Source organism: Condylura cristata, unplaced genomic scaffold (assembly GCF_000260355.1).
Source record: "Condylura cristata isolate star-nosed mole 26May11 unplaced genomic scaffold, ConCri1.0 scaffold00018, whole genome shotgun sequence".
NCBI classification, from domain to species: domain Eukaryota; kingdom Metazoa; phylum Chordata; class Mammalia; order Eulipotyphla; family Talpidae; genus Condylura; species Condylura cristata.
In genome coordinates, this window is record NW_004567119.1 from 38,627,735 (window position 1) to 38,654,595 (window position 26,861).

At 54.6% G+C, this 26,861-nt stretch overlaps 2 protein-coding genes across 8 annotated transcripts in view; one reads left to right on the forward strand and one right to left on the reverse strand.

The window, feature by feature from the left end:
* The window catches only part of PPP1R12B (protein phosphatase 1, regulatory subunit 12B), a 169,833-nt gene extending 161,801 nt beyond the window's left edge, over positions 1-8,032 (forward strand). For 3 of the 5 annotated variants that reach the window (XM_012726844.1, XM_012726847.1, XM_012726846.1), the window contains one exon: positions 1,661-1,734. Coding sequence is in view for 2 of the 5 variants with exons in the window: in XM_012726845.1 (XP_012582299.1) it covers positions 1,661-1,747 (87 nt within the window). In the remaining 3 variants the exon portion in view is untranslated. Of the gene's footprint in view, positions 1-1,660 lie in introns of all 5 variants that reach the window. The other 2 variants (XM_012726845.1, XM_012726848.1) reach the window with 1 other exon arrangement.
* A 2,476-nt stretch (positions 8,033-10,508) lies between these two features.
* Positions 10,509-26,861, reverse strand: part of SYT2 (synaptotagmin II) — a 95,856-nt gene continuing 79,503 nt past the window's right edge. For all 3 annotated transcript variants that reach the window (XM_012726865.1, XM_012726866.1, XM_004685514.2), the window contains exons 2-9: positions 23,886-24,178; positions 22,799-22,965; positions 21,488-21,607; positions 20,904-21,071; positions 20,356-20,523; positions 18,984-19,101; positions 18,072-18,205; positions 10,509-16,217 (exon numbers count right to left, since the gene is read on the reverse strand). In XM_012726865.1, coding sequence (XP_012582319.1) covers positions 16,011-16,217; positions 18,072-18,205; positions 18,984-19,101; positions 20,356-20,523; positions 20,904-21,071; positions 21,488-21,607; positions 22,799-22,965; positions 23,886-24,108 — 1,305 coding nt within the window. In that variant the 5' untranslated portion in view covers positions 24,109-24,178 and the 3' untranslated portion in view covers positions 10,509-16,010. The remainder of the gene's footprint in view (positions 16,218-18,071; positions 18,206-18,983; positions 19,102-20,355; positions 20,524-20,903; positions 21,072-21,487; positions 21,608-22,798; positions 22,966-23,885; positions 24,179-26,861) is intronic.

Sequence of the window (26,861 nt, forward strand, 5' to 3'; positions counted from 1 at the left end):
TGGGAGAGGCAGCGCAAAAGACTGAAATGCTATTTTGATGTTTTCTGGATTTAAATCTTCTTTGTAAAACATGGAGATTAGAATTATTTTAAAAACAAGGAGGCACTCAGAGTGGCAGCAGGAACCCATGATGAGTGTCAACACCCTGTCATTTCTGGGGGCCCCTGAGCCCCTGCTGAACGAGGCACAGAAAGGATTCTTCTTTAGCTACAAAAATGTAAACCCAGAGAAGCAAAGCAGTTTGCCCACAGCGATCACATTTGATAGTGCTGGAATTCCAGCTTCTGGGCTCTAGGGGTCTTGTTTTCCATCCCCAGCCACCCCGACAATGAAGAGAATGGCATGTAGCTTTGCCATTTAATAGCTGGGCACCCCGTCATTTCTAAACAGAAGGATGACTGTATCTCCAAGGCGAGGAGAGCCTTCAGTGCAGCGTCCCCCACAGGACAGGCATTCATTGAGGTCCTTTGGTACAAATTTTTACACATCTGCAATTATACACATACACGTGTTTATCTGTGTAATTTAACCTACATCTTCCATGAGATGGATGAAATGAAAACTCTATTCAAGGTGCAGTTAGAGCCCCTAAGTAGTTTAAAGCAGAGCCAGAATTTGAATAGCTGAATAGGCTTCACTGACACCTGAGCCCAGGGTCCCCTTTACTGGGGTAACACCCCTACTGGGGTTCTATGGGTTTGGCTGACTAATCAAATGAAGACCCTCTAGATGGTCAGGAAGCCTTTATGGTGAGGATGAACCCACTCTAGCCTACCTCTTTCTTGCTGCCAGCAGGCCCACCTATAAACGCTACCCCATTCAGGACCCCATTAGGATTTCCCACACCTGTCAGCACCCCTGGTCACACGGAGACTCAAAGACCCGTGTCAGAGGTGGGGCAACTCTTTCCCTTTGTTTTGCAAGTTGGGCAACACTGTGCAATGTTCTGAGAGAACAGAACTGATAGAAATGACTCGCCACCGAAGGAACTAACCACCATCCCCTAAAACTGCCGATAAGGTCTCCTGGTGTCCCACGGTAGCTACCGATGGAGCTTGGAGGGAGAATTCAGTCCCTCCGTCTCTGTGCTGCACAGCTCTGTGGTGCTCAATCCACAAGCTCTGGGCTGCAGGGTGGAGCCCAGCCGTCAAGTGTGTGGGCCAGTTCTGTCACTGGCTGCAGGAGAAGGCCCCTGAAACTTTCTCATGTGAACTGCATTCTGCTGCACCCCGAGCTCCCACTAACTCTCCCTTTAACTATTAGTGTTCACCCTGCCTCCACCAAACCTCTCTGAATTTCTTCTCTGTGCCCTCACTTGTCCACTGTGACCCTCTTCCCAGTTTCTCTAGACTAGAGGTGAGTTCGAGGGCAGTTACTGACTGCAGAATGGAAGCATCTAGAATGCAGGACAGGCAGCCTGTAAAGAGACATTGTGTTACTGCTAACTACACTAGATCAAAAGTTGGAGAAGCTATGGTTTTCCTACACAGTAACACCACTCACGTGGGAAGTAGGAAGATTCGGGACCGCCTGGGGAGATCCCTGGGAGAAGGGGCGGCTCGTGCCCATGCGCTGTCTCGGGAGCCCGCTCACGGCTGCCTGCGGGCGGGAGGGCAGAAGAGGCGACGGTGCCTCACACACCCTCTCTCTGTCCCCGCAGGTGTTAACAGAACTGAAATCCGACAACCAGAGGCTGAAAGATGAAAACGGTGCCCTCATCCGAGTCATCAGCAAACTCTCCAAGTAGACTAGCCCCAGATTGAGGCTGCCCCCACCCCTCTTTTCCAGCCATTGCCTTCCAGCCACAAGAAGTGGATATTTTGGTGGAAGGCTCTTCTCTGCCCCTCCTCCAGCCACATCTGCACTGTCCATTTTCTCTGCTCTCTCAGTGCCCTGTTGCTCCCACCCCCTGAGTTTTATGACAGTTTTAATTGAAGCATGATTGTGATAATTTGAGCCATTCTGAGCCATCTGGAGAAGGCCTCCGGGAGTACACCAGGGTCAGCTGTGGCCCCCCAACTCCCTGCTGGTCAGCTACTTGTCTGCACTGGATCTGGTCCAAACATGTGAGGCCTCGGCCCAAACCCCACAGCCTTCCCCCTGACCCAGTGTCCTCTGATACGGATGAGTCTTACGGTGGCCACTCCAGGCCCCTGTCTGGAATGCCAGGAGAAACGGGGGTGTTGGGGTAATCGACAGGAGAAGCAGGGAGCTGTTGGGGTAATCGACAGGAGAAGCAGGGGTGTTGGGGTAATCGACAGCCTCTCGGGCTGGTTGTTTGATTCCAAGGTGACAGCGACTGCACCGAGTAAGGTCTCTGCCCGTCTTCCCCTCTCAGGAACGGACTTTCTTCTAACTTCTGGTGGTGGCCTTTGTTCTAGCAACAACCCAGTGACATCTCCGACTAGTCTTAACCCTTTTCCTCATGCCTCTCATTTATTCCTTAACTTTCTATCCTTTCCTCCCCCCATTTCATTCCGTGCTGCAAGAACTAGAACAGGGCACCAGTCTTAGCTGTGTCTGACTGCTGTGGAAACTCTCCCAGGGGCACTCTGGAGACGCCAGCGTGTTCTCGGGGCAGCACCGCCGCCAGCTCCCTGGAAGCTGGAAGCGCCAGTGCGTCCGCCATCATTGTCATCTCCCACTTGCTTCCCCTCCAAGCTGACTTACTTTATCGAGAAGTTGGGGCTTCAGACAGCCTTTCTGTGGCACCTCCTCTGGCTCGTTTCCCTCCCGCCTCTCTGGCACCTGCCCTTTGTGAGAAGCTGATCCACCCAGGGAGCAGGAGAGGTGGGCGGGGAGGTGTGCAGGTGGCAGATGGTGCGAGCAAAACACCCGGGTACTGGCAACCACGTGCCAAAGGCAGAAGCCCCTTGTAATAGGAGAACGCGGTGGGCTTGATTATTTCCGGCAGCTAGGTTCAGGACAGAGACTCGCTTTTAGAAGCCATCGGGAGACAAGCCTTCTTAATAGAGGACTGAAAGGGATGAGATACTTTCAACCCAGAGGTGAGCGTCACGGCATCTTGGAGTAACGAGGTCAGTTGCCATTTTCTCGCCGTGTGTCACAGGGGCCTGCACAGCTCAGAGCCTGAGAGAACCTGAAAGATTTTCCTGCAGAGCTGGGTCTGCCTGTGAGTCTCCCGCGGTCCTGTTGTGCCCTTTCCTGTGAGCCTCAGATACATGAGTGGGGGGCAGCCCCCGTCTGGCTGGCTCTGGCCACTAGTCCTCTGAGCGCCTCTCTCATGGGACACTTCCTGCCATCACATATTAGAGACAAAAACAACTCTAAGAATATATGCCTAGACCAGGACATACTGCTCCATTAATCCTGTGCAAAATTAAACCATTAATTAGTTCTTGATGATTATCCAATATTAATTCTGAAAGTATTTTCTTTTTATAGAAGTCTTACTCCTTGCTTGGCTTACTGAGAGTGTGCCGGTCACTTAAATCTTCATTGTTTTAGGGTCCCCAATGACATTCAGTGCTTGGGGCCCTCCTTTCTCTTAAACTACCTCTGTCCATTTTCTCGTTGCAGAAAATGACAATGTAGTTCTTTCTACACGGTCTTCTGGAAGAGCACATGCTCTTTAAATCACAAGCTAAAATTCAAGATCCTGACTTCAGAGTAGGAAATGTTTCTGGCAAAATCCCATTTTTAGAATGAACAAAGTTCTCTATTTCCAGCCATTTTCATAGAGAAGCGACTGGAGAAGAGAATCACTGTTTTAGGTTTTGGGCTGCCCTGGGAAGAGTGTAGTAAGAAGTTTATCTCCTCTTTCCCCCTCTCCTCTAACCCCCTCCCCAAGCATCCCCTTCATCCTTGGGAGAGGTGAGAGCAGCAAAAGATGCTAATTGTCCCTGTACATCCTTGGTATCCTGGGTACTGGTGACTGGTGTGGGGGAAGATGCCGCCTCTTTCTTAGAAAAAGGAATTTGGATTATTAGGAAAACATCTTGACCTTGTCCCATTCGTGAGACCAAGTAAAGGGGTTCCAGAGAGTTCCCTCAGCTCGGTGTGTGCCTTTCACAAGTGCGGGACCTGGTCTTGAAGCTCTTGGAGTGATGTTACACCCCTGCTGCCTCTCACAGCCTTTTTGTGGTAAATATGCCTTTACTTGCCAGAAAGTTTTCCTAGTGATGGGAAATTTATAAGCTTTTCAATCTCAGGAATACTGGGTTCCATGGCCAAGAACTCATGAAAGTATAAACCATCTGAGGTGATTTCATGCACTCCCTTTTCTGCAATTAATCTTATTAGACAGATAGACTCCGAAGTCTGGTCTCTTTCCAGAGAAAATACTCTTTCTTCTCCGCTGTCTTGATGAGCCGCCGAGTGGGCCGGCACGGAACTGGCGGATCTCTCTAGACTGCTGGTCTTCCCAGGGACCACAGACCTCCAGTCCTCACCCCACCCAGCCCACGCCAGATGAGTAGCCGCTGGGCTGGCCAGCCATGTGGGGCTCAGAGGTATCATTTCAGAGTCTTCACATGAAATACCAGAATGGCAAAGTGGGGGTTCTCCGTTCAACTTTACACCCTCTCTTCTCATTCATTTGCTATTTTCCAAAACCAAGCCATACCTTTGGGGCTAATGGTCTGGTTGTTCCAGAGATTCTCTGGCTGAAGTCTTCTTCGCTGGTTTGTCTTTCAAGGGGTACTCATCCTTTTCTGGATCGCCCTGGGCCTGAGGACCAGCCCCACTGCTAGTGCAACAGGGCTGTGCGACTCTCAGGCCCTTAGAGAACCCCTAGAACAAACCTGCCTGGGAGTAGTGGGGGCACAGAACTCAAGTGGGCAGTCTCGTGGTATTTCTAGGCACCGTCTGTCTCTTATCCAACTGCAGGATCAACTCATGAACAGGGTTTTCCCTGTTTCCCACTCCATCTCCCACCCTGTGTTTGAGACCAACATGCACTTACTGCTCTCCGAGGCTACTGGCAATGGTGAATTCAGACCTCTGCTTCAATCCTGTCACCCACTTCCCTCACCCTAAAGAGAACACGCTCATTAGCACTTCTACTCTGGAAGCACGGAGGCTGAAGCCCCACTAATCAGCTACATGTGAATCCCACAAACGCCATGTGTGAACTACTGTTTCTCTATCAGGGGCTTTAATTGAGCCAGAGGTGAGAGTAGTCGAAACCTCAAACTTGTGACTTGGCTCAGTTCTGGTTCTCTAGCCCAGTGTCAGCTACTGACCCGGGAAAAGGTCCTGGCTGCGTCGTCGGCAGGCCGGCTGAGGTGGCCAGACGGGCAGGCGAGGCACAGAGCGAGGACGCAAGCGCTGTGAGCGGTTCGGCTCCCTGGCTACACTGTACCCACGGGAAAGCCTAAAGGATTCCGACCCTACACCAATAGGAAGGGGGCTTCTTAATCCCACCCCTGGGTGAGCCTCTGGAGCTGCCGGAGGTGACCAACCAGGTAACACCACGTGGGCCCTGGGGCTTTCCCTCCCATTACCCGGCCCAGTGTTTACGCCAGCACTGCGCCCCGACTCAGAGGGTCCCCGCTCTGACCTAGGTCCAATTATAACTGTAGACATTGGTCCCCCTACTGATTTTTAAGGCAGATTTTGACCCCTCAAAGGACGTGTATTCCCTCTAGCCCAGTAAACGAGGCATCTTTTATGGCAGATTAAGGCATCATGAGAGGATAAGGCCCTCAAGTTAGGACATTTGGTTCCAGGAGCGTCTCTTATCCTTCTGAGCTCTGTGACCTTGGGAAAGTCACCTGCCCTGTCTGTGAAATGAGATGGGACTGGATCATTCTTACAAATCCCTTCTGGCTTAAAGTGATTTAAATCTGTGATTTATTCCTAGGAATAAATCAGGACATTGCTTGAACACTGAATTTTTGCTCTAACTTAAAAAATTCTGTTTTCTTCTGGATTCAAACTGTTTAACATCAGCATGTCAAGGTTGACTTCTCATCCTTGTTGGAGAGTGAATTCAATATTGAGGGTAATTGAATGGTGTTGCAATTGCTTTCTCTCCTAATGGCTTGGTAAGAATATTAAAACCTGCAGAGGTGGAAATTGGAGCTCGTGGGGAAATGGATAGAAAGCAATTTGTTGCAGGCGGCCTTTGGACAAATTGTTTTAATAGGAAATAGAGCTGCAGCTTCATAGGTTCCTTCAACTGCCTTTTCTGGGCCTTCTCAAATGTGGTCGTGTGGCTCTCGCCATCCACACAGCAGACTTAATTGCAGTTCTGCTTAGCACCAGCTGGCTCATAGTCTTAAAGCAGCCAGAGAAGTTTCCTCAACCTATAGTACCACTGAGCTCCTCCTCTGGATTCTGGACTGTCAGAAGAGGTTCCGGTGCTGTTCAGGATGGCCTTTCCTATAAAGCAGGCCTGCAGAGGACTTAGCTCTGAAGACTCAGAAGCCCCACGTCTGTGCCAGGGCCGCACAGAACAGCACTTGGCTCTTGCGAGACTCCTGCAGGTCACGTGTGTGTGGAATGAGAGGGCCGAGGCCCTGGAAGTCGAGGTAGCTGTGTGCTGTGGGGAAGAAGGCAGGTCAGGGTTCTGGATGGCGCAGCAGGGAGGCTGGGCTCTGTGGGCTGCGAGGAAGTGTGATTGTTGCCTGTCTCGGCCTCCAGCAGAGCGGAGATTTAATCAGCTTCCCTAATGGGTATTGACACTACTTGGGAGCGCTAGACCCTATCCGGGGCTGCTATTGATTGCTGGTGTTCTGATTAGATTGGAAAATAGATCAACTTCATTGCTGCCAGGAGCTATCGCTGTGCCAGCTACCTGGGAGCGAGGTGGTCTCCGGGGACTGAGAAAAAACAGAGAGAGGCCCTTGACCAGCCGGCAGCTGTAGGGAACGATGCATTCACGTCTCTAACATGAATTGTAGTTGAGGGTCAAAATTGAACCCAGATGTGACTTGCATCCCAGTGTCCTGGAAGCCCCTCGGGCTGCACAGCAACTAAGCGAGCGTGTTTGAGGACGCGCCGTTAGTGGACGTCAGCCCTTACCTAAAGGCCTAACCACGGGGCGGCTGCTCTAGCCTGTGTGCCCAGGCTGCTTGGAGCGCCCAGAATGACGGACATCGTCTTGACTAACCAGCTTTACCAAGCTTACTCGCCTGTTAACCCCTCCCTAGCTCCCCTCAACTCCCCTCACTCCTTGAAGCCGCCCAAAGCACTCCTCTCTGAGCCATTCTCCCCTTCATCTGTTTATCATGGGGACTGTGAGTCTGCCGGAGCGAGCCTTTCTGTTATTTCTCCTCCAAAATTCTTCTCTACTGCTTCCAGTAAACTTTTCCTTGGGTGGCCTTTAGCGGTGACATCACGAGTTTCTGATGTCTTTCCAGAACAGAGATACTCTTGCCCGTTCCTTTCTCATTTCCCTCCACATTCTTTATTCCTCTCTTCTTACTGGGAGCTGATGGTGCCTTAGAGACTAGGTTTTCCACATATCAGCTGAGACTCCTGGAGGACTCCCCATAGCAGCTTCCACGCGGGCCCCTCTGCCAGTTGTCTCTCTCCCTGCGGGGCGAATGGGCTCCCAGAGGCCGGTGGTCTGGTGAGCTCTCCACAGCACCGCCAGGGAGGCCGCGGTGGCCAGGTCTCTTTAACCAGAGTCCTGAGAACTTTGCCCGCGTCGGCCTGAGACAGTGTCCCGGGAAAAGCCCGCTCGGTGTGGCCTTGTGTGGGGGACAACTCTGGGCGCTTTGCTGTCTCGCTGGAGGGACTGAGAAAGCAGGGAGAGAGCTGCCAGTGTCTTCAACAGCCAGACAGGGGCCAGAGAGAGCTGAGAACCACCCCCGAGCAAGGGTCACCTGCATGTCTCTGACCTGTGATGACGCTCGCCCTCCTGTGAAGAGGCAGGTAAGGAGAGGGCCGAGGAAAGGCCTCCGCACAGAAGAGCTGGTGGTGGCAGGCGGCAGAGTTGGGGAGAGCCCTGGGAGGCTGCAGCAGTCTAAAATGCCCCCACTTCTAGCCCACATCGCTTGAACCTTTGAAAGGATGGGCCAGTCACCTGGCTGGCACCCCAAGTCAGCCCCTCATCTCCCTGAAGTAGAACAGAGGTGTGTTCCCTTGGGTCCCTCTCTGAGGGAAGTGTTCAGACTCAGGCTTTGGCTTTCTGGTTTCCCTCCCTCCTTTCCTCGACCTTGGTCAGACAGGACTGAAAAGAGCCGATAAAAACCACTGGGTAGGAGCACAGGGGACTGTGGTGGTGGGAGAACTAGGGGAGAGGTCAAATGCTGTCCAGAAATGAACCGCGATGTAAGAAAATTAAAATACTCAAAAGAATTTTAAAAATAAAGCCAACCACCCTGGTGTCCCCAGGCCTCTCCGGGTAGGGATGGTGCTTCATGTCTCACTCACTCCACCCTCACTCCCGCGGCCGCCACCACCGCGAACGCACCAGACGTAACTGCTTTTCGGCGGGGTTGTGTGGATTAACTCGGTCCTTGTACATACACCTGGGGGATGGGTTTCGGGTGGGGAAGCCAGACTTGCTTTGTGAACTGAATGTATTTTTATGCAATTTTGAGTGGCCTTTCAACCCTGAGGTGAATGATTTTGTTTTCCCAGTTGTTATTACATAGTATTGTTAAGTATCCTGTGTTTGAAAGTTTGGGAATAATATCCACATCTATATGATGCCTGTAAACACAACAGTATTTATAAACGAGTAAATAAAACCGTGTTTTAACTTTGTGACTGCGTCTGAGATGCCTGCCATAGAATCCCAGGAGTCTTAGGCTATCCTCTTTGCCACTAGGGCCGCCTTCTCCTGCCTCTCCCCAGGGACTGCCACGGAGTGACCATCACCTAGAGCAGGGCTGCCAGGATCAGGACACGGAGAAGCCCAGCTCAGGGGGCCGGGAGTATGATGCTTCCTTTGAATATGAGGGCTGGTCAGTGCAAGGCCCAGCCTGCTGTGGGCCACTGGGGTGCTGAAGGCACTCACCAGCACCCCAGTACCTACACCAGCCTCCATTGGTCATCAGGAGACCCCACGCTCCCGAAAGAACCCGCAGCTGCAGACTAAAGGTGCCCAAAGGAGCATTGCCGGGAGGAACTTATGTCAATGAGGGTGGGTCTGGTTTCTCCTCCAGCAAGTCCTGCCTGTGGCCTTCTCAGTCCTGGGTCTTCCCAGGCGGAAGTCCCCTCACGGACCTGGCCAGGGTGCAAGGAAGGAAAATTCTTTTCCCCGGCTGTCACCCAGCTGCCTGGGGCCCAGCAGTAGAAGCAGAACAAGCACACATGATGTCATGGTTGAAGAGTTCAGACCTGTCCTGGCGCCCAAAACAGACTGAGGGATGTCTGGGACTCCCAGCCCACAAGTGTCTGGCCTGCACCTCACCACGGCCCCGCGAGGGCTGCAGGGGCAGTGTGCGGCCTGGCAGCCACAAGCTCCAGCACCGAGAGAGCTGCCCAGCTGGGAGCGCCTCCGCCAGGAATGCCCCCAGCCTGGTGCTGCCCCGGCCTTGCCCAGTACCCTGCCCACCCTGCTCCGCCTCTAGAGTAGACCAGACAGATGTCCCGGTTCTGCCTGGTTCTCCCAGTCTTGTTTGACCTAAACTCTGAAGCTCCCACCCACGTCCACCCCAGAGAAGGGCTGACCTCAAACATGGCCAGAAGCTCCCAGCCTACCTGTATCTCTGGCCACTTGGTGTCAGCTCCCAAATGGCGCAGCTTGCCTGTCTTCACCCGGAAGAGGCAGGTCAATAGGTCAAGCGGGAACTGAAGGAGATTATCCTTCCTAAGTCTGGGGGGCAATGCAACCCTGTTTTCGTTCCTTAAAAGGGATGTCCAGGCCCTCCCTGGTGGCACAGTAGGTTAAAGCACTGCACTGAGAAGCTAAAGCCACTTCAGCATGAGTTCGATCCCTGTCCCGGAATTGACCCACATGGTGCAGCAGACCTCTCCTGACCCACCCGCTGCTCCCCTCAGCAGTGGACTTCGTCAGTTGACCTGTTCTGCTCCCCACTCTGTCTCTGGTGAATCCTCTCACTGTCCCTGTGTCTCTGACCTGTGCCCCAGTTCTGTATGCATAAAATAAATCTTTATTAAAAAAAAAAAAAAAGGATGCCCATGCTTGCTCCATGACATCTTTGCCTCAAGAGGCAGTCATGAAGTTCTTGGCTATGGGGCCATGGAGAACTTGGTAGAAATCTCACTTTTCCTACTTGCACCCCCAAAGTGAGTCTCCCCATCACTGGGCTCAGGCTGCCCATCCCGCAGCCCAGCTCCATGGGTAAGGAAATCCAGTCCTGACGCCCACCCCCCCAGATCATGCTCCCCACACCACTGCCTCCCAGGACGGGTGCCCACCCCCTATCCCACACCCAGGGCACAGTCTGGCTTCCCCTCCAGGGAAGGGTGTACAGCTCAGGCCCTGGTTGCCATCTGCCTGAGGCTAGACTGGAGGCCAGAGCCTCACACCCTCTCCCCACCTAACCCACCATGCTGACCCTCGAGGGAGACCCTGCCTGCCCCTCCCCTAGACCAGCACAAACAACTAGGACACCCCCCACCCCCAGGTTTCTTTCAGCTCATTTCTTTAATAAGGAGACGCAGCTCATTACAAAATAACAGTTTGACAAGAGATCAGACAAGAACAGAGTCCACATGAGGGGTGGAGCATTGCCAAGCAGGGAGGGGTGGGGCTCTACGCGAGTCCTTCCTGTGAAGACCAAGACCAGGGTTCCTGGTGGGGCCACTGCATTCCAGGGGTGACCTGGGACAGGCTGGGGTTGGCCCTGCCCTGGTTTCGAAGGGTTCAGATCCAGGGATTTCAGAACGCAGGAAACCAAGTCTTTAGATGGGGAGAAGCCAGGGCACAACGTTCAGGAGTCGCTGGAAGGGCCCTCCTGGACCCCGCTGGCCACCACGCACAGAGCTCTGCCCCTCACCGGTCGGCTCTCTCCCCTCCACTTCTGCCTGCTGTGGGTGTGGTGAGTGGGATGGTCCCAAGGAGAGCTGGGGATCAAGGCGCGCCTTCCTCCGTCTTCCCCTCACTTTTCATGGTCCTGGCACAAAGATTCCTGGGACATTTGTGTGCTCACAAGTGGATTGTCAAGGGTGGGCCCACCTTGCCACCCTGCCCGGTTCTCCTCTCGCTGGGTCTCTCCTTCCTCACTCACCCGGTCTCGGCCGGGGTCACCCCTGTGTGTGGTCTGCTGTCATCCGGCCAGGGCCACAAGCTGAGAGCTACCGTCTCAGCATGCTGGCTTGGGCCCCCCCAGGCTTCTCTACCCATTTGTCTGCCCCTTGGGCACCCTGGGCTGGGGCTGCTCTGGGATCCAACAGGAGGGCCTGTGGGAATGTCCCTTCCCTGAGCGAGTCTTCACAGCCAGGCTCAACCAGCATCTCCCAGAAGCCTGACAGCCCTTGGCCGCCCCTCTCTTGGGCCACTCTCGCCATGACTGCAGGAGGAAATGGAGGCATTTCCCCAGAGCCCTCCTCACTGCGTCCAGGGAGCCGGACGCCCAGCTTTAAGTGGGCTTGGCCTCTCACTCCAGGTGACACATTCATTCACCACCCCAGGCAGTTACTGTGAACCTGGTGACAGATTGAGCTGCTGACTGGCTGCGCCCATCCAGGCCCCAGAAAGTCCCCACACAGCCGTCCACACCACTGGAGACCGAGCTGGACTGTCAAGCCAGGCAGAGGGCGCCAAGGTAGACAGGGTCAGCTGAGGACTCTGGAAGCCCTGATCACCAACCCCATGACACAGGACTGAAGGGGCAGGAGGGGCGACAGGTGAGCCCTTCACAAGTGTTCTGTGGGGAGCCAGTCAGAGGGACATGGGGGCTCCCGGGAGGAGCGGAGGGCCGTCTCCCGTGGGACGCCCCCTTTATGGCTTTTCAGTTAATTCAAACAGTGGGAAGAAGGGGCACACCACACACACACGGGACACACAAGTTGCTGGGACCCCAGCGCCAGGCTGGACCGGGCGCGGCGCCCTGAGGGTGGGCTCTGCAGACGGAAGTGGGCAGGCGGGCAGGCCGGGCTGGAGTCCTGGGTCCTTCAGCATCCCCAGGTGCCAGGACTCCCGCCAGGGCGGCCGATGGGTGGGGCAGGGTGGGGCTGAGGGACAAAGACTTTACAAGACATAAAGTTGAAGGAGCAGCCTCAACACGTTGTGTAAAATGGGGGGGCTGGGGTACTCAGCGCATTGCCATGCGGCTATTTACAGAAAGTTATAGACATGCATCTTGATTCAACAAGATTCGGTTCATATGGGTATAGATAACTATCTTTTGTATCTAACTAAAACCACATGGAGGGTAGATGAGACTCAAATGGCTTCAGAAGGTTCTTGTTGTCGCTTAAAAAATAAAGTATATTCATGTGTCTTCAAGTCACAGTGTCCCCTTCTTAATATTGCATCTCAAAAAACAGGTTAAGTAAAATCCTTGGCGACCAGTCCCTGGGCACCCCCAGGACTGAGGGGGCGAGGAGAGAAGTGGTCACCAGTAGCCCTGGCAGACACAACACAGACCCCCAGTTCAACTTGAATTTCAGACGCACGAGAGATCACGTCTGGTATTGGATGTCCCGGTACTGCCCCGGCCCGGCTTCAAATTTGTTGTCTATCTGAAATTCAGATTTGACAGTGTCCGGGGTCTCTATTTGCCAAACCTGGCAAGGAGGCCATAGGGCCCTGGACCACCAGGCTCTTGGGACCCTCCCTGTCTGGCCGCAGGCAGGGCTCTGAGGCAGGGTCCCCACCAGCCCGGCAGGGAGGGAGCAGGAGAGCGCAGAGGCAGGAGAGCAGCTCCTGGCCCTCACCCTCTTCCTGCCCTTGAGGGGAGACACACACAGGGACCAGCTCACTCTCATAGGTTAGGTAAGACCAAGAATTAACCTAGGACTTCAGGGGAACATGGAGCCCCTCAGTCCCTGGCCCCAGGGGGCAGGTGACATGAGCCGGTTTACCCAAGGACAGCAGCTGCAACTCTCCTCACGCTGGAGCTCTAAGCCAGCAAAACCACCCCAAAGTGCTTCCGCAGGACCACACACTGGATTTGCTGTCCTGAGAGAAAAAAGTTCAGGTTCTGAGACTGGGCCCAGCCTCCAGCGGGGGACCAGAGCCCACCAGCACTGCTCACTACTGGGTTTGCCCCCAGGCCTCAGCCTCCACTTACATCCAAAGTCCAAAAATTGCCCATGGGCCTGGCAGTGTTCATTTCCTTTTGGGGATGGTTATTCAAGGAGAAGACAGCTTTCCGGACTGACCCCCATTTGGGGTGGGATCGGGTTTGGGTTTCCATCATTTCACCCCCTCTTTCAAAAAAAAAAACACCTCTGACCCACTCTCTGGATTAGGTTCTGGGAGTGATCAGAATCCTTCACTAGCCAGAATACCCTAACTTCCTACTCAGGGACTGTACCCCAGCACCCTAACAGCCCCAGAAATAAAGCCATGTGGCAGTGAGGGTTTGGAATGATGCTCTGTGGTTTGGGTAACAGCCAGCTTCAGGCAAGGAAGATATGCAGGCCCTCGGGGTTCCCCTGCCTCATCTGTGGACCCCGGAAAACAACAACTGCTTATCTGAGGGTCCCCAGACCAGTGAGAACCAACTAGAATGGAGCACAGGCCTCTCTTTGGCTCCATGCTGATGCTGAGAAACAACAGTCTCACCCCCAAGGCTGTTTGTTGGAGATGGGCCAAGAGCAGGAAATTCCAGCCCCTTCTCCAGACCCCTAGACACCCAAATACCAAAGGCGCTTGCCTTTCCCTTCTCTCCCTATCAGGGGATAGCAAACTGAGGCTCAGGGAGGGATGGCTGAAGTTTATGGAAAAAGAATATGGGAGGGCGGAGCGCAAGAGGCAGGTGGCAATGAGATTGACGGAGCCGTGTCTATGAACACGAATCGTCGGACGTGGCGAGAATGGGTGTGGGGGAGACCCTGAGAAAGCACCAAATCCCACAGCTCCGGGGATGGAGAGGAGCCCAGTGGCTTCTGACGTCCACACCAAGGTCTCCTACTCAGCAGCCGCCCAGATCCTGAAGGCACCCTACTGTCCTGTGACCATCTACCACGATGGCTCAGGTCCCGAGGGCCAAAGCTCACAGTCCTCGTGCAAGCCCTTCATTCTCATCATTAAGGAAACACACACACACACACACACACACACACACACACATGGTCCAGTAAAAAAATAACTTCTCATGCTCCAAGAGCCATAAGCATAGGGAGAGGGTCTCTGTGAGCCAGCAGAGCTGAGCCCACCTCCCAGTCTGTTTCTCCAACCCAAAAATGCCAAGACAAGAACAAAAAACTCTCTCCTTTCTTTTAATAAAATAAGAAGCCACTCTGCCCCTTCTTCTTGCAGGGTTCTCAAAGCCTGATTCTCCCCAGCCCAGCCAGGTGGCTCAGGTGCCGACAGGAAGCTGGGGTGGCCCAGTGGGGCAGGGCAGGAAGTGCTGCCATTTTTGCTGAGAAAGAGAGAGAGAGATCCCAGACTTCCGGGGAAGCCATGAGTATTTGTGAGTATTCTGAAGAAATGCAAGGGCCTGAGGGCTCCACAGATGAAGAGCGGCTGAAAGATGGGAGGGGGGAGTCAAAGGGAGAGGGCCCAGCCTCCGGCCAAGGGGTTTACTCTTGTTCAGGCCGAAGCTTTGGAAGGGGCTCAGTGCAAACGTGACTAACATATATATGGCTTGTTATCAGTGCTGGAGACAAAGGGTGAACAGGGAATTTCTGAGCAAGGGCTAGGAACCCTGGCAGTATTTCCCCCATCACCCTGTGAATGGATACCCTGCTTCTTGGAATTCACAGAGAGAGTCCTCCCTAGTGAGTGGTAAGATGGGGTCTCCCTGGGCCAGGCCAGCAACCCATCAGCCATCCAGAATACACAGCAGAGGAGTGGGAGCTGGGGGGATCACCACACTCCCATCTAGTTCACTGTTAGGAAATCTCTGTTGGCAATGTCCCCCTTTCCACACTCCCTTCTTCCCTGAAACTCTTGGGAACTAGGAACATTTGAAACTTCCCCTTGAAGTTCTCTGGCTCCGTACAAATCACGGGTCTTCAGACAGTGCTGCGTCACTTAAAGGAGAGCACAGAAGCGAAAGCCCGGCGGGTGGTAACTGTGATGGTCGCACTGCACTGCATACATTCTGGAAAGGGGGAGAGCAACTGTGCTTTGGAAAGAGGCCAGATCCAAGGGATTTGATTTCGGGCTTTCTGGCTAATAGAACTTTTATTTCTTCATAATTGGATATTAATTGTCAACAAGAGTGAGGCCCCAGGACTGATCATCCCTGTCAGGGCCTGACCAGTGTAACAAATAGCTCATTACCACAAATGTCCTCAAAACCACATTTGTGGAAAAACCAAACAGGAGAAAGTGTACGATGGCATCAGGGATTTGGTCCTAGTTCTGGACAAGTCCAGTCTCCACATCTTGCCTTCCAGATAGCCACCCACAAGGAATATGGGAGCTTCTGGTCTCTGACCAGGATTCTGTGCTCTCCACAAGCTGACAGAAGATCTCCACCCAGCCAGTGGGCTTCTAGGATCCCCAAAGAGCCTTTTCTTCCCACACAACTTCCATGGCTCATTCCAGGAATGCACACACACGCATGCACGCGCACACACACACACACACACACACACACACCAGTGGCCACTGTGTTGCCTTTCCTGTCAGGAAACAGGAAGTGCCGCCATTTTGTTGGTCCAGAACACTCAAAAACAGGAAGTGCTGCGCCTTTCTGCCAAAGGAGGGCCTCACTCCGGGTGAGGCTAGGTGAAGCTCTGAAAACTGAGAGGGAAACTTGACAGGGCATGCGGTAAGGCCAGCTCTGGACGATGAAAAGAGCCAGGCTTCTCTGGAACCTTTTAGGGGACTCTCCTCACACAGCCATCAGAGGGACGTTGGTCTTTAAAAAGAGAAAAGGAAGGAAAAACAAGGACACGACCACAAACGAATGGAAAAAAAAAACCTCTAAGGTTGCGTAACTGAGGTATTGATAGCTCTGGATCTCATCAGTGTCCGTGAAGGTGCAGGTCCCTGCCGCCGCCCCCGCCTACTTGTTCTTGCCCAGCAGCGCGTCCACCTCCTCCTCAGGCTTGAGCGAGTGCCACTGGGCGATGGGCCTCCGCGGGTTGGCCAGCATGTCAGACCAGTGCCGCAGCTCTGTGCCTGTGGCATTGCTGCCCACAAAGATCTTGCCAATGGCCTCGTTCTTGCCCAGCTTGTCATAGTCCAGCACGGTGACCACCACCTGGACTTTCTGTGGGGGACAAGAAGGGAAGGAGTCGGCAAGTGAGGGTGAGGACCCAGTAACGGCACTGCTCCCCTCATCAAACTCTACTTCCAAAGATGAGGAAGGCCAGGTCCCCTGGGGCTCTTTGCTCCTATCTCTGGCTCCAACTGAGACGGACGGGGGGCACAGGTTATGCCTTCTGGAAGCTATGGCTTCTACCCATTGGCCTTGAGCGAGTGGGCGTGAGGCTCCAGAGGGTGAGAGCTAGGGGTTGACTAGGGAGTGAGCAGGTGGATGATGCCTCTGCTGAGAGCAGCAGACATATACGGAGAAGCTGACAGGGAGTGACAGGTTATGCGAAAGAGGGAGGCGCACGAGGTGCGGTGGGAACCCACAGGGGCGGCCCCGCCCGGGCAGTCAGGAAAGGCTACATAGAGGCGGTGGCACAAGCACTGATGGAGAAAGCTGGGGATTTCTTCAGGCGGAGAACAGAGAAAAGGGGATTCTGAGAGAGAGGATTAGCCAGAGCAGAGGCACGGACAGAGAGCACGCCTGGTTGCGTGAGACAAGCTCAGCGTGTTAAGATAAAGCGAGAAGAGGCAGGAAATGAACAGGGTCGGCTGAGGAGTTTGGTCTTTTGGCCAAGCAAGCAGCAGGGGGTCCTGAAGGAGGCTCATAGTGGGTGTTTTAGAAAGAGAACCAGGCACAGAGGTGTGAGATCACTGGAGGACGACCAGGCCTGAAAGGAGAGCCCAGCGGGGCACTGACGGTCTGGGAGGGTAAATATCAGATGCCTGAGCAAGGTGGCCTCATGGGGGGCTCGGGAAGCGGGGCCAGGCTGGGGAAGAGCCTGGAGAGACTCAGGACGACAGTCAGTGCCTCGCTCGCCCTGGTCCCAGCATGGCAGGGCCCTGGGAACCCCACCCCAACTGCCCACAGCCTCTCTCTTCGCCCTCCTCCTTCAGCCCCACAGGTCCCTTTCCTGCCCTCTCCCAGCTGTGATTCCTTGACAGCAAAGACGCTCCTGCTACACATTTCTCTAGCACCTGGTGAGCGTCACCCCTTGGGGAACACTCAGCTAAGACCGTTTGAGAAGAGAAAGGGGGGGGGGCATCTGCCTTGGCGGCTGGGTGGGGAGATCTGTTGAAACAGAATTAAGGCGAAGCCAGTTGGGCCGGGGGAGGTCTGGCTCTTGGCACGCTGAGCTCGAGAAGCCCAGGCCCGAGCACTTCACGTCTGCAACGTTCCCAGGGCCTCACCTGTCACCTGCTGTTCCCAGGACCTCATCTGTTGCCTGCTGTTCCCTGGAGGCCATCAGGAATGACAGTGCCAGCTCTGAGGCCCTCTCCACACTCCCAACCCCCATCCCACCCTCCTGGGGGACAGTGGGGATGCGGGAGGGAGAAACCCAGAGACAAGGGAGGTTCTGAGAGCCCAGGGGCCCGGGAGGCATCCGTCTGCTCGAGCCCAGAGTGGTGACAGACAGGGTCACCTGTAGCACTGTTGGGAGGGCAGGAGAGGTGACAAGGAGGATGGGGGAACGGAGGGGCCATGGGGGTGGGTGGGAGTGGACCTAGGAGCAGCAGAAGAGGGGACGAGGATGGTCAAGAGAGGGGTGCGTGGAGAAGGGGGAGGCCACCCACCTCCTCAGCAGACCTGACATCCCAGGTGTGTGCGCATGCCCACCTGCATAGCTATGCTCCTCTCTCAGAAAAGGAATGCTCAGATGCCCCAGAAAGGGGTCCCGGGACTGCACGCTAGTCAGAGCCCCCCAACCCTCAGGGGCTTCTGTGAGGTTCACAGAACACCTCTCCGTAGGCCCCACCTATGTTTGCTGCCCTCCCCCGCCCCATGCCAGAGCCTCCAGGGGCCCCCCCGCACCTGAATCTGCTCGAAGGGGATCTCAAAGCTGAAGGACTCGTTAAAGTATGGGTTCAGGGTCTTCTTCTTCACCGTCGTCTTCTTCTTCTTGAGGCGCTTGCCGTTCTGCATCAAGTGGATCTTCACGTAGGGGTCTGTGGGGAGAACCCCAGCCAAGAGACACCTCAGCCTCTGTCATCCCCACCCCAGAGCACCGCCGGGACCAGGCGCTCAGCAAGCCCGACCTCAGACAGCAGAGTGAGCATCTGGATCGGAGCGGGGAGATAAAAAGCTTCCACCCAGCACCACCACTGGCGCATCAGTTGTGGCTGCCTGGGAAATTACGTCAGGCCATTCTGCAGCCCGAGTGAGGCCTCGGTGAGCCGTCGGGGCTGCCTGGACGCAGTGGGCGGACAATGCCAGAGGCCCGGCACACACCTGCCACCCCAAGCCAGTCCAGCCCTCCGGACCCTGCAGATGAGAAAGTGGGGCCCGGAGAAGAGAAATGGTCTGTTGAGGTCACACAGCAGCTCAGTGAGAGCTGGAGCTCTGGGCCAGCAGAGGCAGCAGCCAGGGAACTGCAGGCCAGGCCGACCCAAACACCCCGTGTCCTGGCTTCTGGTCACACACACAACAGGCTCTGGGCCAAGTCCAGCAGCAAAATCCTGAGGCACCAACTCATCCAGGGCGCGAGACCTCTCTGATCCCATCTTCCAGCGCACACAGGGCACAGGGAAGGGAGCAGGTAGGCAGGTGCAAGGGGCCTTTGGAGAAAGCGTGGGTGGGGGCTGGAAAGCCAGACCGAAGCAGCTCCTGGAGGCCCCCCAATGTTCCCCTGCAGGACAGTGGCTGGGCCTGGGCAATGCACTGAGGGTGCTGGGCTGTGACTGGCTCGTTGGTGCCACCCACTGGCAGCCAGAAGCTCTGCAATACCTGAAAGGCCACCCACGTCCATCTTCTTGAGGTTCTTGGCCTCCAGGATGCACACGGTGAGCTTCCCGGCCGTGGGAACATAGCGCAGGGAGGTGCAGATGTCGCCCAGCTTCTCTGGCTGTCAAGGGAAGCAGGGGCCGGGGTCATCTCGCTCATCCTGCTGCATTGCAGAGACCAGCAAGGCAGGGGTGGTCCCAGCTCCCTCGGCCCACAGTCTCCACATCTACAACGGATGAGGTCAGCGGACACTTGACGCGACCTCCCGGTGCAGGCAGCAATGCCCCTGCCGGCGGCCAGCTGGCGCCACGGTGTGCTGACCTTAGCAGGCTGGTAAGTGAGGGGCAGAGGGCAGGCTCGGGCAGGGGGTGGGTGGCGCCTGGGAGCAGCTGGCAGCCGTGGGTAGGCTAGCGCTCCTACCCCAGGTGGAGGGGGGCAGGGAGAGGAGTGGACTGGGGCTGCACGGTTGGGGGAGTCCTCCCTGGCCCAGGCCGCCCCTAGGTCCCTCCGTCACCCACCCACAGCACAGCAATTTGTGTTTGCAAAGTGCTCTGTGTCCCTTCTCTTATGTCACTGTCACTGCAACTCTTCCATGAAGACAGGGCAAGACTCTCTGTGACCAACGAGACTCTCAAGTTCAAAGCACTTTAGCAGTGGGGCCGCAGGGTGAAGACCAGGGCTCCGGACTCCAGAGCTCTCGCAAGACCACGGAGTGGGGCTTCCCCGGGCCAGCTGCTCTGGCCAAGGCCGGCCACCTCCCTACACCCCGGTGCTTCCCTCCTGGGTGTCTGAAGCATGCTTTCTCGTTGCTTGGGCCCCACCCGGCACCCATACCCCAGCGCCTTAGCCGAGACCTGACTGCTGGCTGGGAGGAGCAGCAGGGAGGCGCAGCAGTGAAGCGCAGCAGTGAAAACGGGCTTATTGGTGCAAGGCAGGTGCCTGGCAGGTATCTGGCCCGTGAATAAATGCTGTGGCAGCTGCTGGGAAGACAAGCCCACACGCTGAGAAGCCTTTAGAACAAAGGGTTCTGGAATCCACTGTTCCAGACTGGGCTGGCTCCGGGCAAGAGCTTTCTCCCAGTCACTCCCCAAAAAGGATGTGCTTCCCTTGTGGGTAAACTGAGGCAGTGGTAGATCACAGGCTGTGATTTAGGATAACTACAATAGTGTCCTCTACTTGAGCGCCTAGAGATGCCAGCCCCCACCCCGACGCCACACACTGGCAGATGCAGCTAATCCTCACTGTGGGAGATGAACGAGAACCCAGGCAGAGATGGAAGTGTGCCCAGGTCAGGCAGCCAGGAAGTGGGGCGCAGGGACCCAGCCCACCGCCCCTCCCACGGCCAGGGAGCCCACAGCCCAGTGTCTCCCCTCACCTCTTCCTTCTCCCCACCCTGCAGGTCTCGCCACTCCTCAATGGGCTGCCCGAGGTCCACGGTGTTCATGGGCACCTTCACCTCTCCGATGATGTCGTGCTTGGAGAAGCGGTCAAAGTCGTAGATGGCCATCACCAGGGTCTTGCCCCCCAGCTCCTGGTACGGCACCTGCAGGCACAAGCAGCAGCAGGCGCAGAGAGGGTCATGTTAGAGAGGGTGTGCTGTGGGCAGGGCCCTGGCGTGGTCTGCAGACGGGGCTGGGGGGGCTGTCTGTGGGGACAGAGAGAGGGCGGAGCAGGGTGGAGGCTGGGAGGGTCTGACCCAGTGCAGCCTGCTGTGCTTCCAGACTGAGCTGGCTCCAGGCAAGTTTCCTCGCTGTCACTTCCAGAACAATGTGGGGAAGGCCAAGCACACGGGGCCCTCTGTGGACTTGAAAGGAGAAGCTTGGGTGTGGGGGCCTTATCCAAGCTGACAGCCATGGGACGGTCAGCAGGACGAAGTTGGGGCCGGGGCAGGGCCCGAGGCAGCACCCTTCCGGCCCTCATCACCTTGAAGGTGAACGTTTCGTTGAAGGCAGGGTTCAGTGTCTTCCGGTGCACTTTGGTCTCATATTTCTTCTTCTTGTCTGGAAGGAGGAAGACTTTGACGTAAGGGTCTGAGGTGCCGCCCATGTCCAGGGCAGGGAGCTCCGCGGCCTGCAGGACGCCCACGGTGAGCTGTGAAGAGAGCAAGGCAGTGTCGGGGCTGTGCGAACCCCAAAATGGTCCCAGACCTGGCACCCACCTGGCGGGCGCTGGGGGTTGGGGGCAGGCCGGTGCTACAGGGGGAGGCTGGTCTCCACCTCCAGGGGGTGGAACGACATGGGGAGCGGAAGACAGGGGGCCGCTGGCCTGCCCAGGTTGGTGCACAGGGCCATGGCAGAGCCAGCCGGGGCCGGACCCTCGCTAGAGCAGGCCGGTGGCACAGGACACACGTCCTGTGCTTCCCAGCCTGCTCGGCCCAGGGCGAGCGCAATGCCCACGGTGTCCGCGGTGGGGGTGGGTCTGTTTCCATCCTTCCTCTCTCAGCTATTTCTCCCCAACTCCCAGCCCTCCTCCCGTCTCCCACTGGGCGCCACAGCCACCCCACGCACCTGGTTGGCCTGGAAGTCATAGTCCAGGGAAAACTGCAGCTTGCCCAGGTTCTCAGGCTCCTTCTCTTCCTCCCCTTCGCCTTCGCCCTCCGTCAGGCCTGTCTCTGCATCGTCATCATCCTGTGGGAGCCTGGGAAAGGAGGAACAAGTTAAAAGGGGCCACGAGGGAAGCCCCTGGCTTGGCACAGGCAACAGGAGGCCAGGTGGGGCCCGGGGCAGGGGCTGTGGCACGGGCCGGGGTACCGCCTGTGAGAGCCCCGCACGGCCCCTCAGACCCCCAGCCCTGCGTGAGCAAGACAGTGCCCCTCTCGCCCAGGTCACGGCACTATGTGGGCGCTGCCTCCCGGCTCCACAGCTTCCGAGGCCAGGGTCAGTCTTCCCTTGGTAGCCCCTCCCCAGGACGTCCACACCCACCCTGGCCAAGACATACCAGGATGCAGTCCAGGTGTTCAGGAGCAGGTGAGTCCACAGGAGGGGGGAGAGAAGGAAGAAAATGAGGTAAGAGAAAATTCTACAACCCAGAGCAGCCTGAATTCCACCCCTTGGGTGAGACCAAGATGGGCTCTTGTACCCAGGGTGGGCTACACCCAGGGTGGGCTACACTCAGGCTGGGCTACACCCAGGGTGGGCTACACTCAGGGTGGGCTATACCCAGGGTGGGCTACACTCAGGGTGGACACTATCCCCAACCACCCACACACAATTAGGCACACTCTCAAAGACCACTTTCAGCTCTGGCTCACTTTTAAGACCAGGCCCTTCCTTCCACCCTCCGTATTAACTCCTGATTTTCCCAATCACTCCTAGACCAAAAGTGGGGACAGCAAAGCACACCCGTGCTTCTGCAAACTTGAAAGGAGAAAGTTGGGGCAAAGGGGGACTTCTCCAAGCTGAGCAACCCAAAGGACACGGGTAGATAAAGTGTTAGGTAAGCAGAGATGGACTCCTCTTGGCCCGGTGCTTCAGGAAATTCTTTCTCATTTGATTCCCCACCCGACCCAGCTACACGCATGAGAAATAGTTCTGCAGTCTCCAGGCAGAAGAACCCAAGGGCGCCCAAATGATGCCTTTCTAGCGGGTGGGAGTCTGCGTGCAGCACTGTGCCCAGCAGCCTCTCTGAAGTCGATGCATTCTCTTCCCCTGTCTTCTGCAGCGTGAGGCCCTGCTAGTGCAGGGGGGTCCCAGCTCCCCAGCTGGCGGGTAGCTGCTGTTGGGCTGGATGTGGCCGCAGGGGGGGCCGTGGGGCAGAAGCCTTTGCCTGGGAAGGCCTGGGTGCAGCCCCGCAGACCCTCCCGCCCTGTGCCGTCCTACCTGCCCCCCTTTCATGTCCTTCATGTTCATGGCGTTCTTCATGCCTTTGCCCTTCTCCTTCTTGTTCTTCTTCTTCTTACAGCAGCACTTCTTGCAGATGCAGAAGCAGCAGGTGAGGATCAGGAGGCCGGCGACCACGGCGATGGCGATCAGCGCCCAGGGCGGCACTGTCCACACAGAGGAGACCCCGGGAGTCAGCAGTGCTGGGCCCTGCAGCACCTAACCCCATGACGCTCACTCCCCTCCATGTCCACACCCCGCAACTTTTTAGCCGCACACCCTGAGAGATGTGCGTGTCAGGCGTGTCCATTTGCACGCAGAATGCTTGTTCACGAATGCTTGCACTTTTCCTGGCCTATAGCCTTCGTGGGTACAGCTGCTAAGTGAGAGACAGCCACCATGTGTAAGGACGAGCATCAGTTTGACTCTATCAAAACTGACCAGTTTGATCTATGGAGAACCCGTGGACAGGATGGGGCGGATCTTATCAGAGTCAGGTGTACAGGAAGAGACCTGGGACCACACTCCTTGCCCCGTCTTGACAGGGCTGACCCTGAGCCAGGAAGGCCAAGCTCCTTAAGGCCTTAGAAGGCTGGACTTGGCATAATGCCAGGGTTTGGTACCCTCTGGGTGCTCTCCGCGGTCCTGAAGCATCATCACCTACTGAGGCGCCCCCTTAGACTGGGCCTCTGGGCCTCCTACAGCTTTCGCCAGGGATTCAGAAAGCAGTGGGGGCTTTGATCGTCTATCTTCCAAAATAAAGTAGTGTCAGAGTGAAACAGGAAAACATGATGTTGAATTCTGCTTCGTAATTCTTTCTTTATCATTTGACAGTTTTCCAATTTTCCCAATTACGTAGAAGTCAAGCCACATAAACACCCCTGTTCCCTTCGTTAGCGCTGGACCACACTCACCCTCCCATCCCAGAAGGGAGTCCCCACATAGCCCAGCCTCAAGTCCAGGCTTTAGGGACGAGCTGGGGGCGCACAGCCGAGGGCTGCCTCCTGTTTTCCCCCGCCTGCTCAGCCCCCAGACCCTTCTCTGACTCTGCCCAAGCCCCACGCTCCCAGCCAGCAGGGACACTCACAGGGGATCTTGTTGATCTCGTTGAAGAATTTATCCTTCAGTTGGGCAAACATGTCCTCCTTGCTCTCCCCTGCACCCCCGCTCTCCGTGGAGTTGTCCCCAGGCCCCACGGGCCCCCCGGGCACCACGGGTCCCACGGGCCCCACAGGCCCCACGGGTGTGGTGGCAGTGGTGCTGGCAGGAGCCACAATGGGCTCCTGGTTCCTCTTGAAGATGTTCCTCATGCTGGCTGCAGATGAGAAAGAGGGGTGGACACCTCGGAAGTCCAAGTGCAGCAAGCTCTGTCCAAATAGCCTGGAGGAAAAAAGCTCGAGATTATTGATAATCCACTTATAATTAAATGGTATCATGACATAGCAACCGTCGCTGAAAGAGAGCAAGAACAGCCATCCTCACACTAGCATCAGGCACTGTGCAAAGTGTCTCCATGACTGTCTCATTTATTCCAGGCAGTAGGCCCATGGTTCATTATTATTCCCTTTGTAACACATGCAGAAGCAGGTTCAGGGGTTTGCCCAGGTCACTTAGCTAATCAGTTTTGAACGTGCTGGCTTGACTCCAAGATTTCAAGTTTCTCCCACGTATTTTATTCAATCCACTGACCACATAACTCTTGGTTTACCAGCTAGGACACTTCTCGAAACTCTCTGCTCCTTAACTTCCAGAGCATTGCTCTGCCTACATTCTCTGCCTGTGTCTTAACACTGCTCCAGCTCTCGTCTCCCGGCCTCCAACTCACCCCCCCCCTTTATCAGCCCCTCTCCCCAGTCTGGGTTTGTTTCGATCCCCAGATTCCCAGCCCCGTTGCCTATTCCCCAAACCTCAGAATTTCCTGCAGTTCATGCTGGGGCCACGCCCAGCCCAGCCCCCTCTCACACCGCATGTCAGATCCCCTAAATCAAGTAACTGGTATTCGCTACTAACAAAAGCAACCCAAAGTTATTGTAGAAAATTTGGGGGTGGGACAAGAGATTGAGAGAGTAATGCCCCATAATTCTACCACCCAGAGATAACTCAGGGGGACACCTTATGACAATAGTTTTCCTGAGACCATACACTGTATCTTTGGATAGTCTGCTTTTTTTTAATGAAATTTTATCATAAAACCTTTTGACGTGAAAAAAATAATTTATTATTAAATAACTAAATAATACCCCATTAGTGGCAGTGACATTTGTTTAACTAGTCCATTATTAGACATTTAGATGGTTTCAAAGTTTTGCTAGCAAAGTATCGCTGAGCAAAGTCTTCACTTAAGGCAATGTTCTCTCACTCTGTTCCCCATATCCTTTCTTCTCCACAGAGGCATTTTTGCTTATCAAAGTGGAGGTACATTTCTCTTCCAACGGTCCCATGAGGCAGACCTGGGCTGGCATCAGCCACGCCCCCACCCCCGTGCCAAGCACACGTGGGTACCAGGAGGTATTTGTTTGTAACAATAGCAAGGAGGGCTGCCAGTTTTTCTTTTTTAAAGATTTATTTACTTATGCATACAGAACTGGGGTACAGGCCAGGGGTGAGGGGCGGTGAGAGGCTTCACCAGAAACAGATTGGGGAGCAGAACAGGCAGACTGACGAAGTACACTGCTGAGGGGAGCAGCGGGCGGGTCAGGAGAGGTCTGTCGTCATGTGGGTCAGCTCCCTGGCCAGGGATTGAAGTCATGGTGAAGCAGCTGTGGCTAGCTTCATAGTGCTGTGCCTTAACCCTTTATGCCACCAGCGAGGGTCCTATAGTTCACTTTGAATAATTGCTTTTTAATTTCTTTTTAAAAAATTTACTATTTTATATATATATATAATTTTGTTAAAAGATTTATTTATTTATGCATACAGAACTGGGGTACAGGCCAGAGGTACAGGGGCAGTGAGAGGATTCACCAGAGACAGAGTGGGGAGCAGAACAGGCAGATCAACAAGTACACTTCTGAGGGGAACAGCGGGCCGGTCAGGAGAGGTCTGCCGCGCCATGTGGTCACCTCCAGGGCAGGTTTCGAACTCATGCTGAAGTGCCTTTAGCTTCTTAGTGCTGTGCTTTAACCTGCTGCACCATCAGAGAGGGCCCTGTTATATACTTTTTTAATCTAATTTTTCATTTTTGTACAATGCATGCTCACTTTGAATAATTCTTATGAACTGTAAAAAGGAGGAATTTGAATTCATTTTTTATGTGTATGTGTGGAGATCCATTTGACTGTCCTTTCTCTACCGATTTGTCTTAGTAAAATATTGACTGTGTACAAATGTAAAGATTGAAATCTTGATTCTCTGAAGCATTGATCTGTAAGTCTAGCCTAATGCCAGTACTACACTGTTTTTGACAACTGTAGCATTTTAGTTAGTTTTGAAATTGAACTGTTAGCTCTTTTAATAAGATTATTAATGATGATTTTATTAATTTAATTACTATTATTAAATTGTTTTGGTTATTCATACTTCCACATGAATTTTAAGTTCAACTTATTTGTTCCTCAAAAAAGGTCAGCTGGGGGCCCTCCCTGGTGGCACAACAGGTTAAAGCATAGCACTGTGAAGCTGTCCACAGCCACCTCAGCATGAGTTCGATCCCCACCAGGGAGCTGACCCACATGATGCAGCAGACTCCTCCTGTCGCCCACTGCTCCCCTCACCCATGCACTTTGTCGATCTGCCTGTTCTGCTCCCCACTCTGACTCTGGTGAATCCTCTCACCGCCCCTCACCTCTGGTCTGTACCCCAGTTCTGTATGCATAAATAAATAAATCTTTATTAAAAAGTCAGCTGGGATTTTTGATAAGGATTGCATTGAACCTGTAGATCAATTTGGGGAGCACTGCCATCTTAACAATATCAAGTCCTACACTGGCTCCCCATTTATTTAAAGCTTTCATTTCTTTCAACATTGTTTTGTAGTTCTCAGCATGTAAGTCTTGTATTTCTGTTAAATTTATTCCTATGTATTTTATTCTTTTAGATGTTGTAAACGGAATTGCTTTCTTGC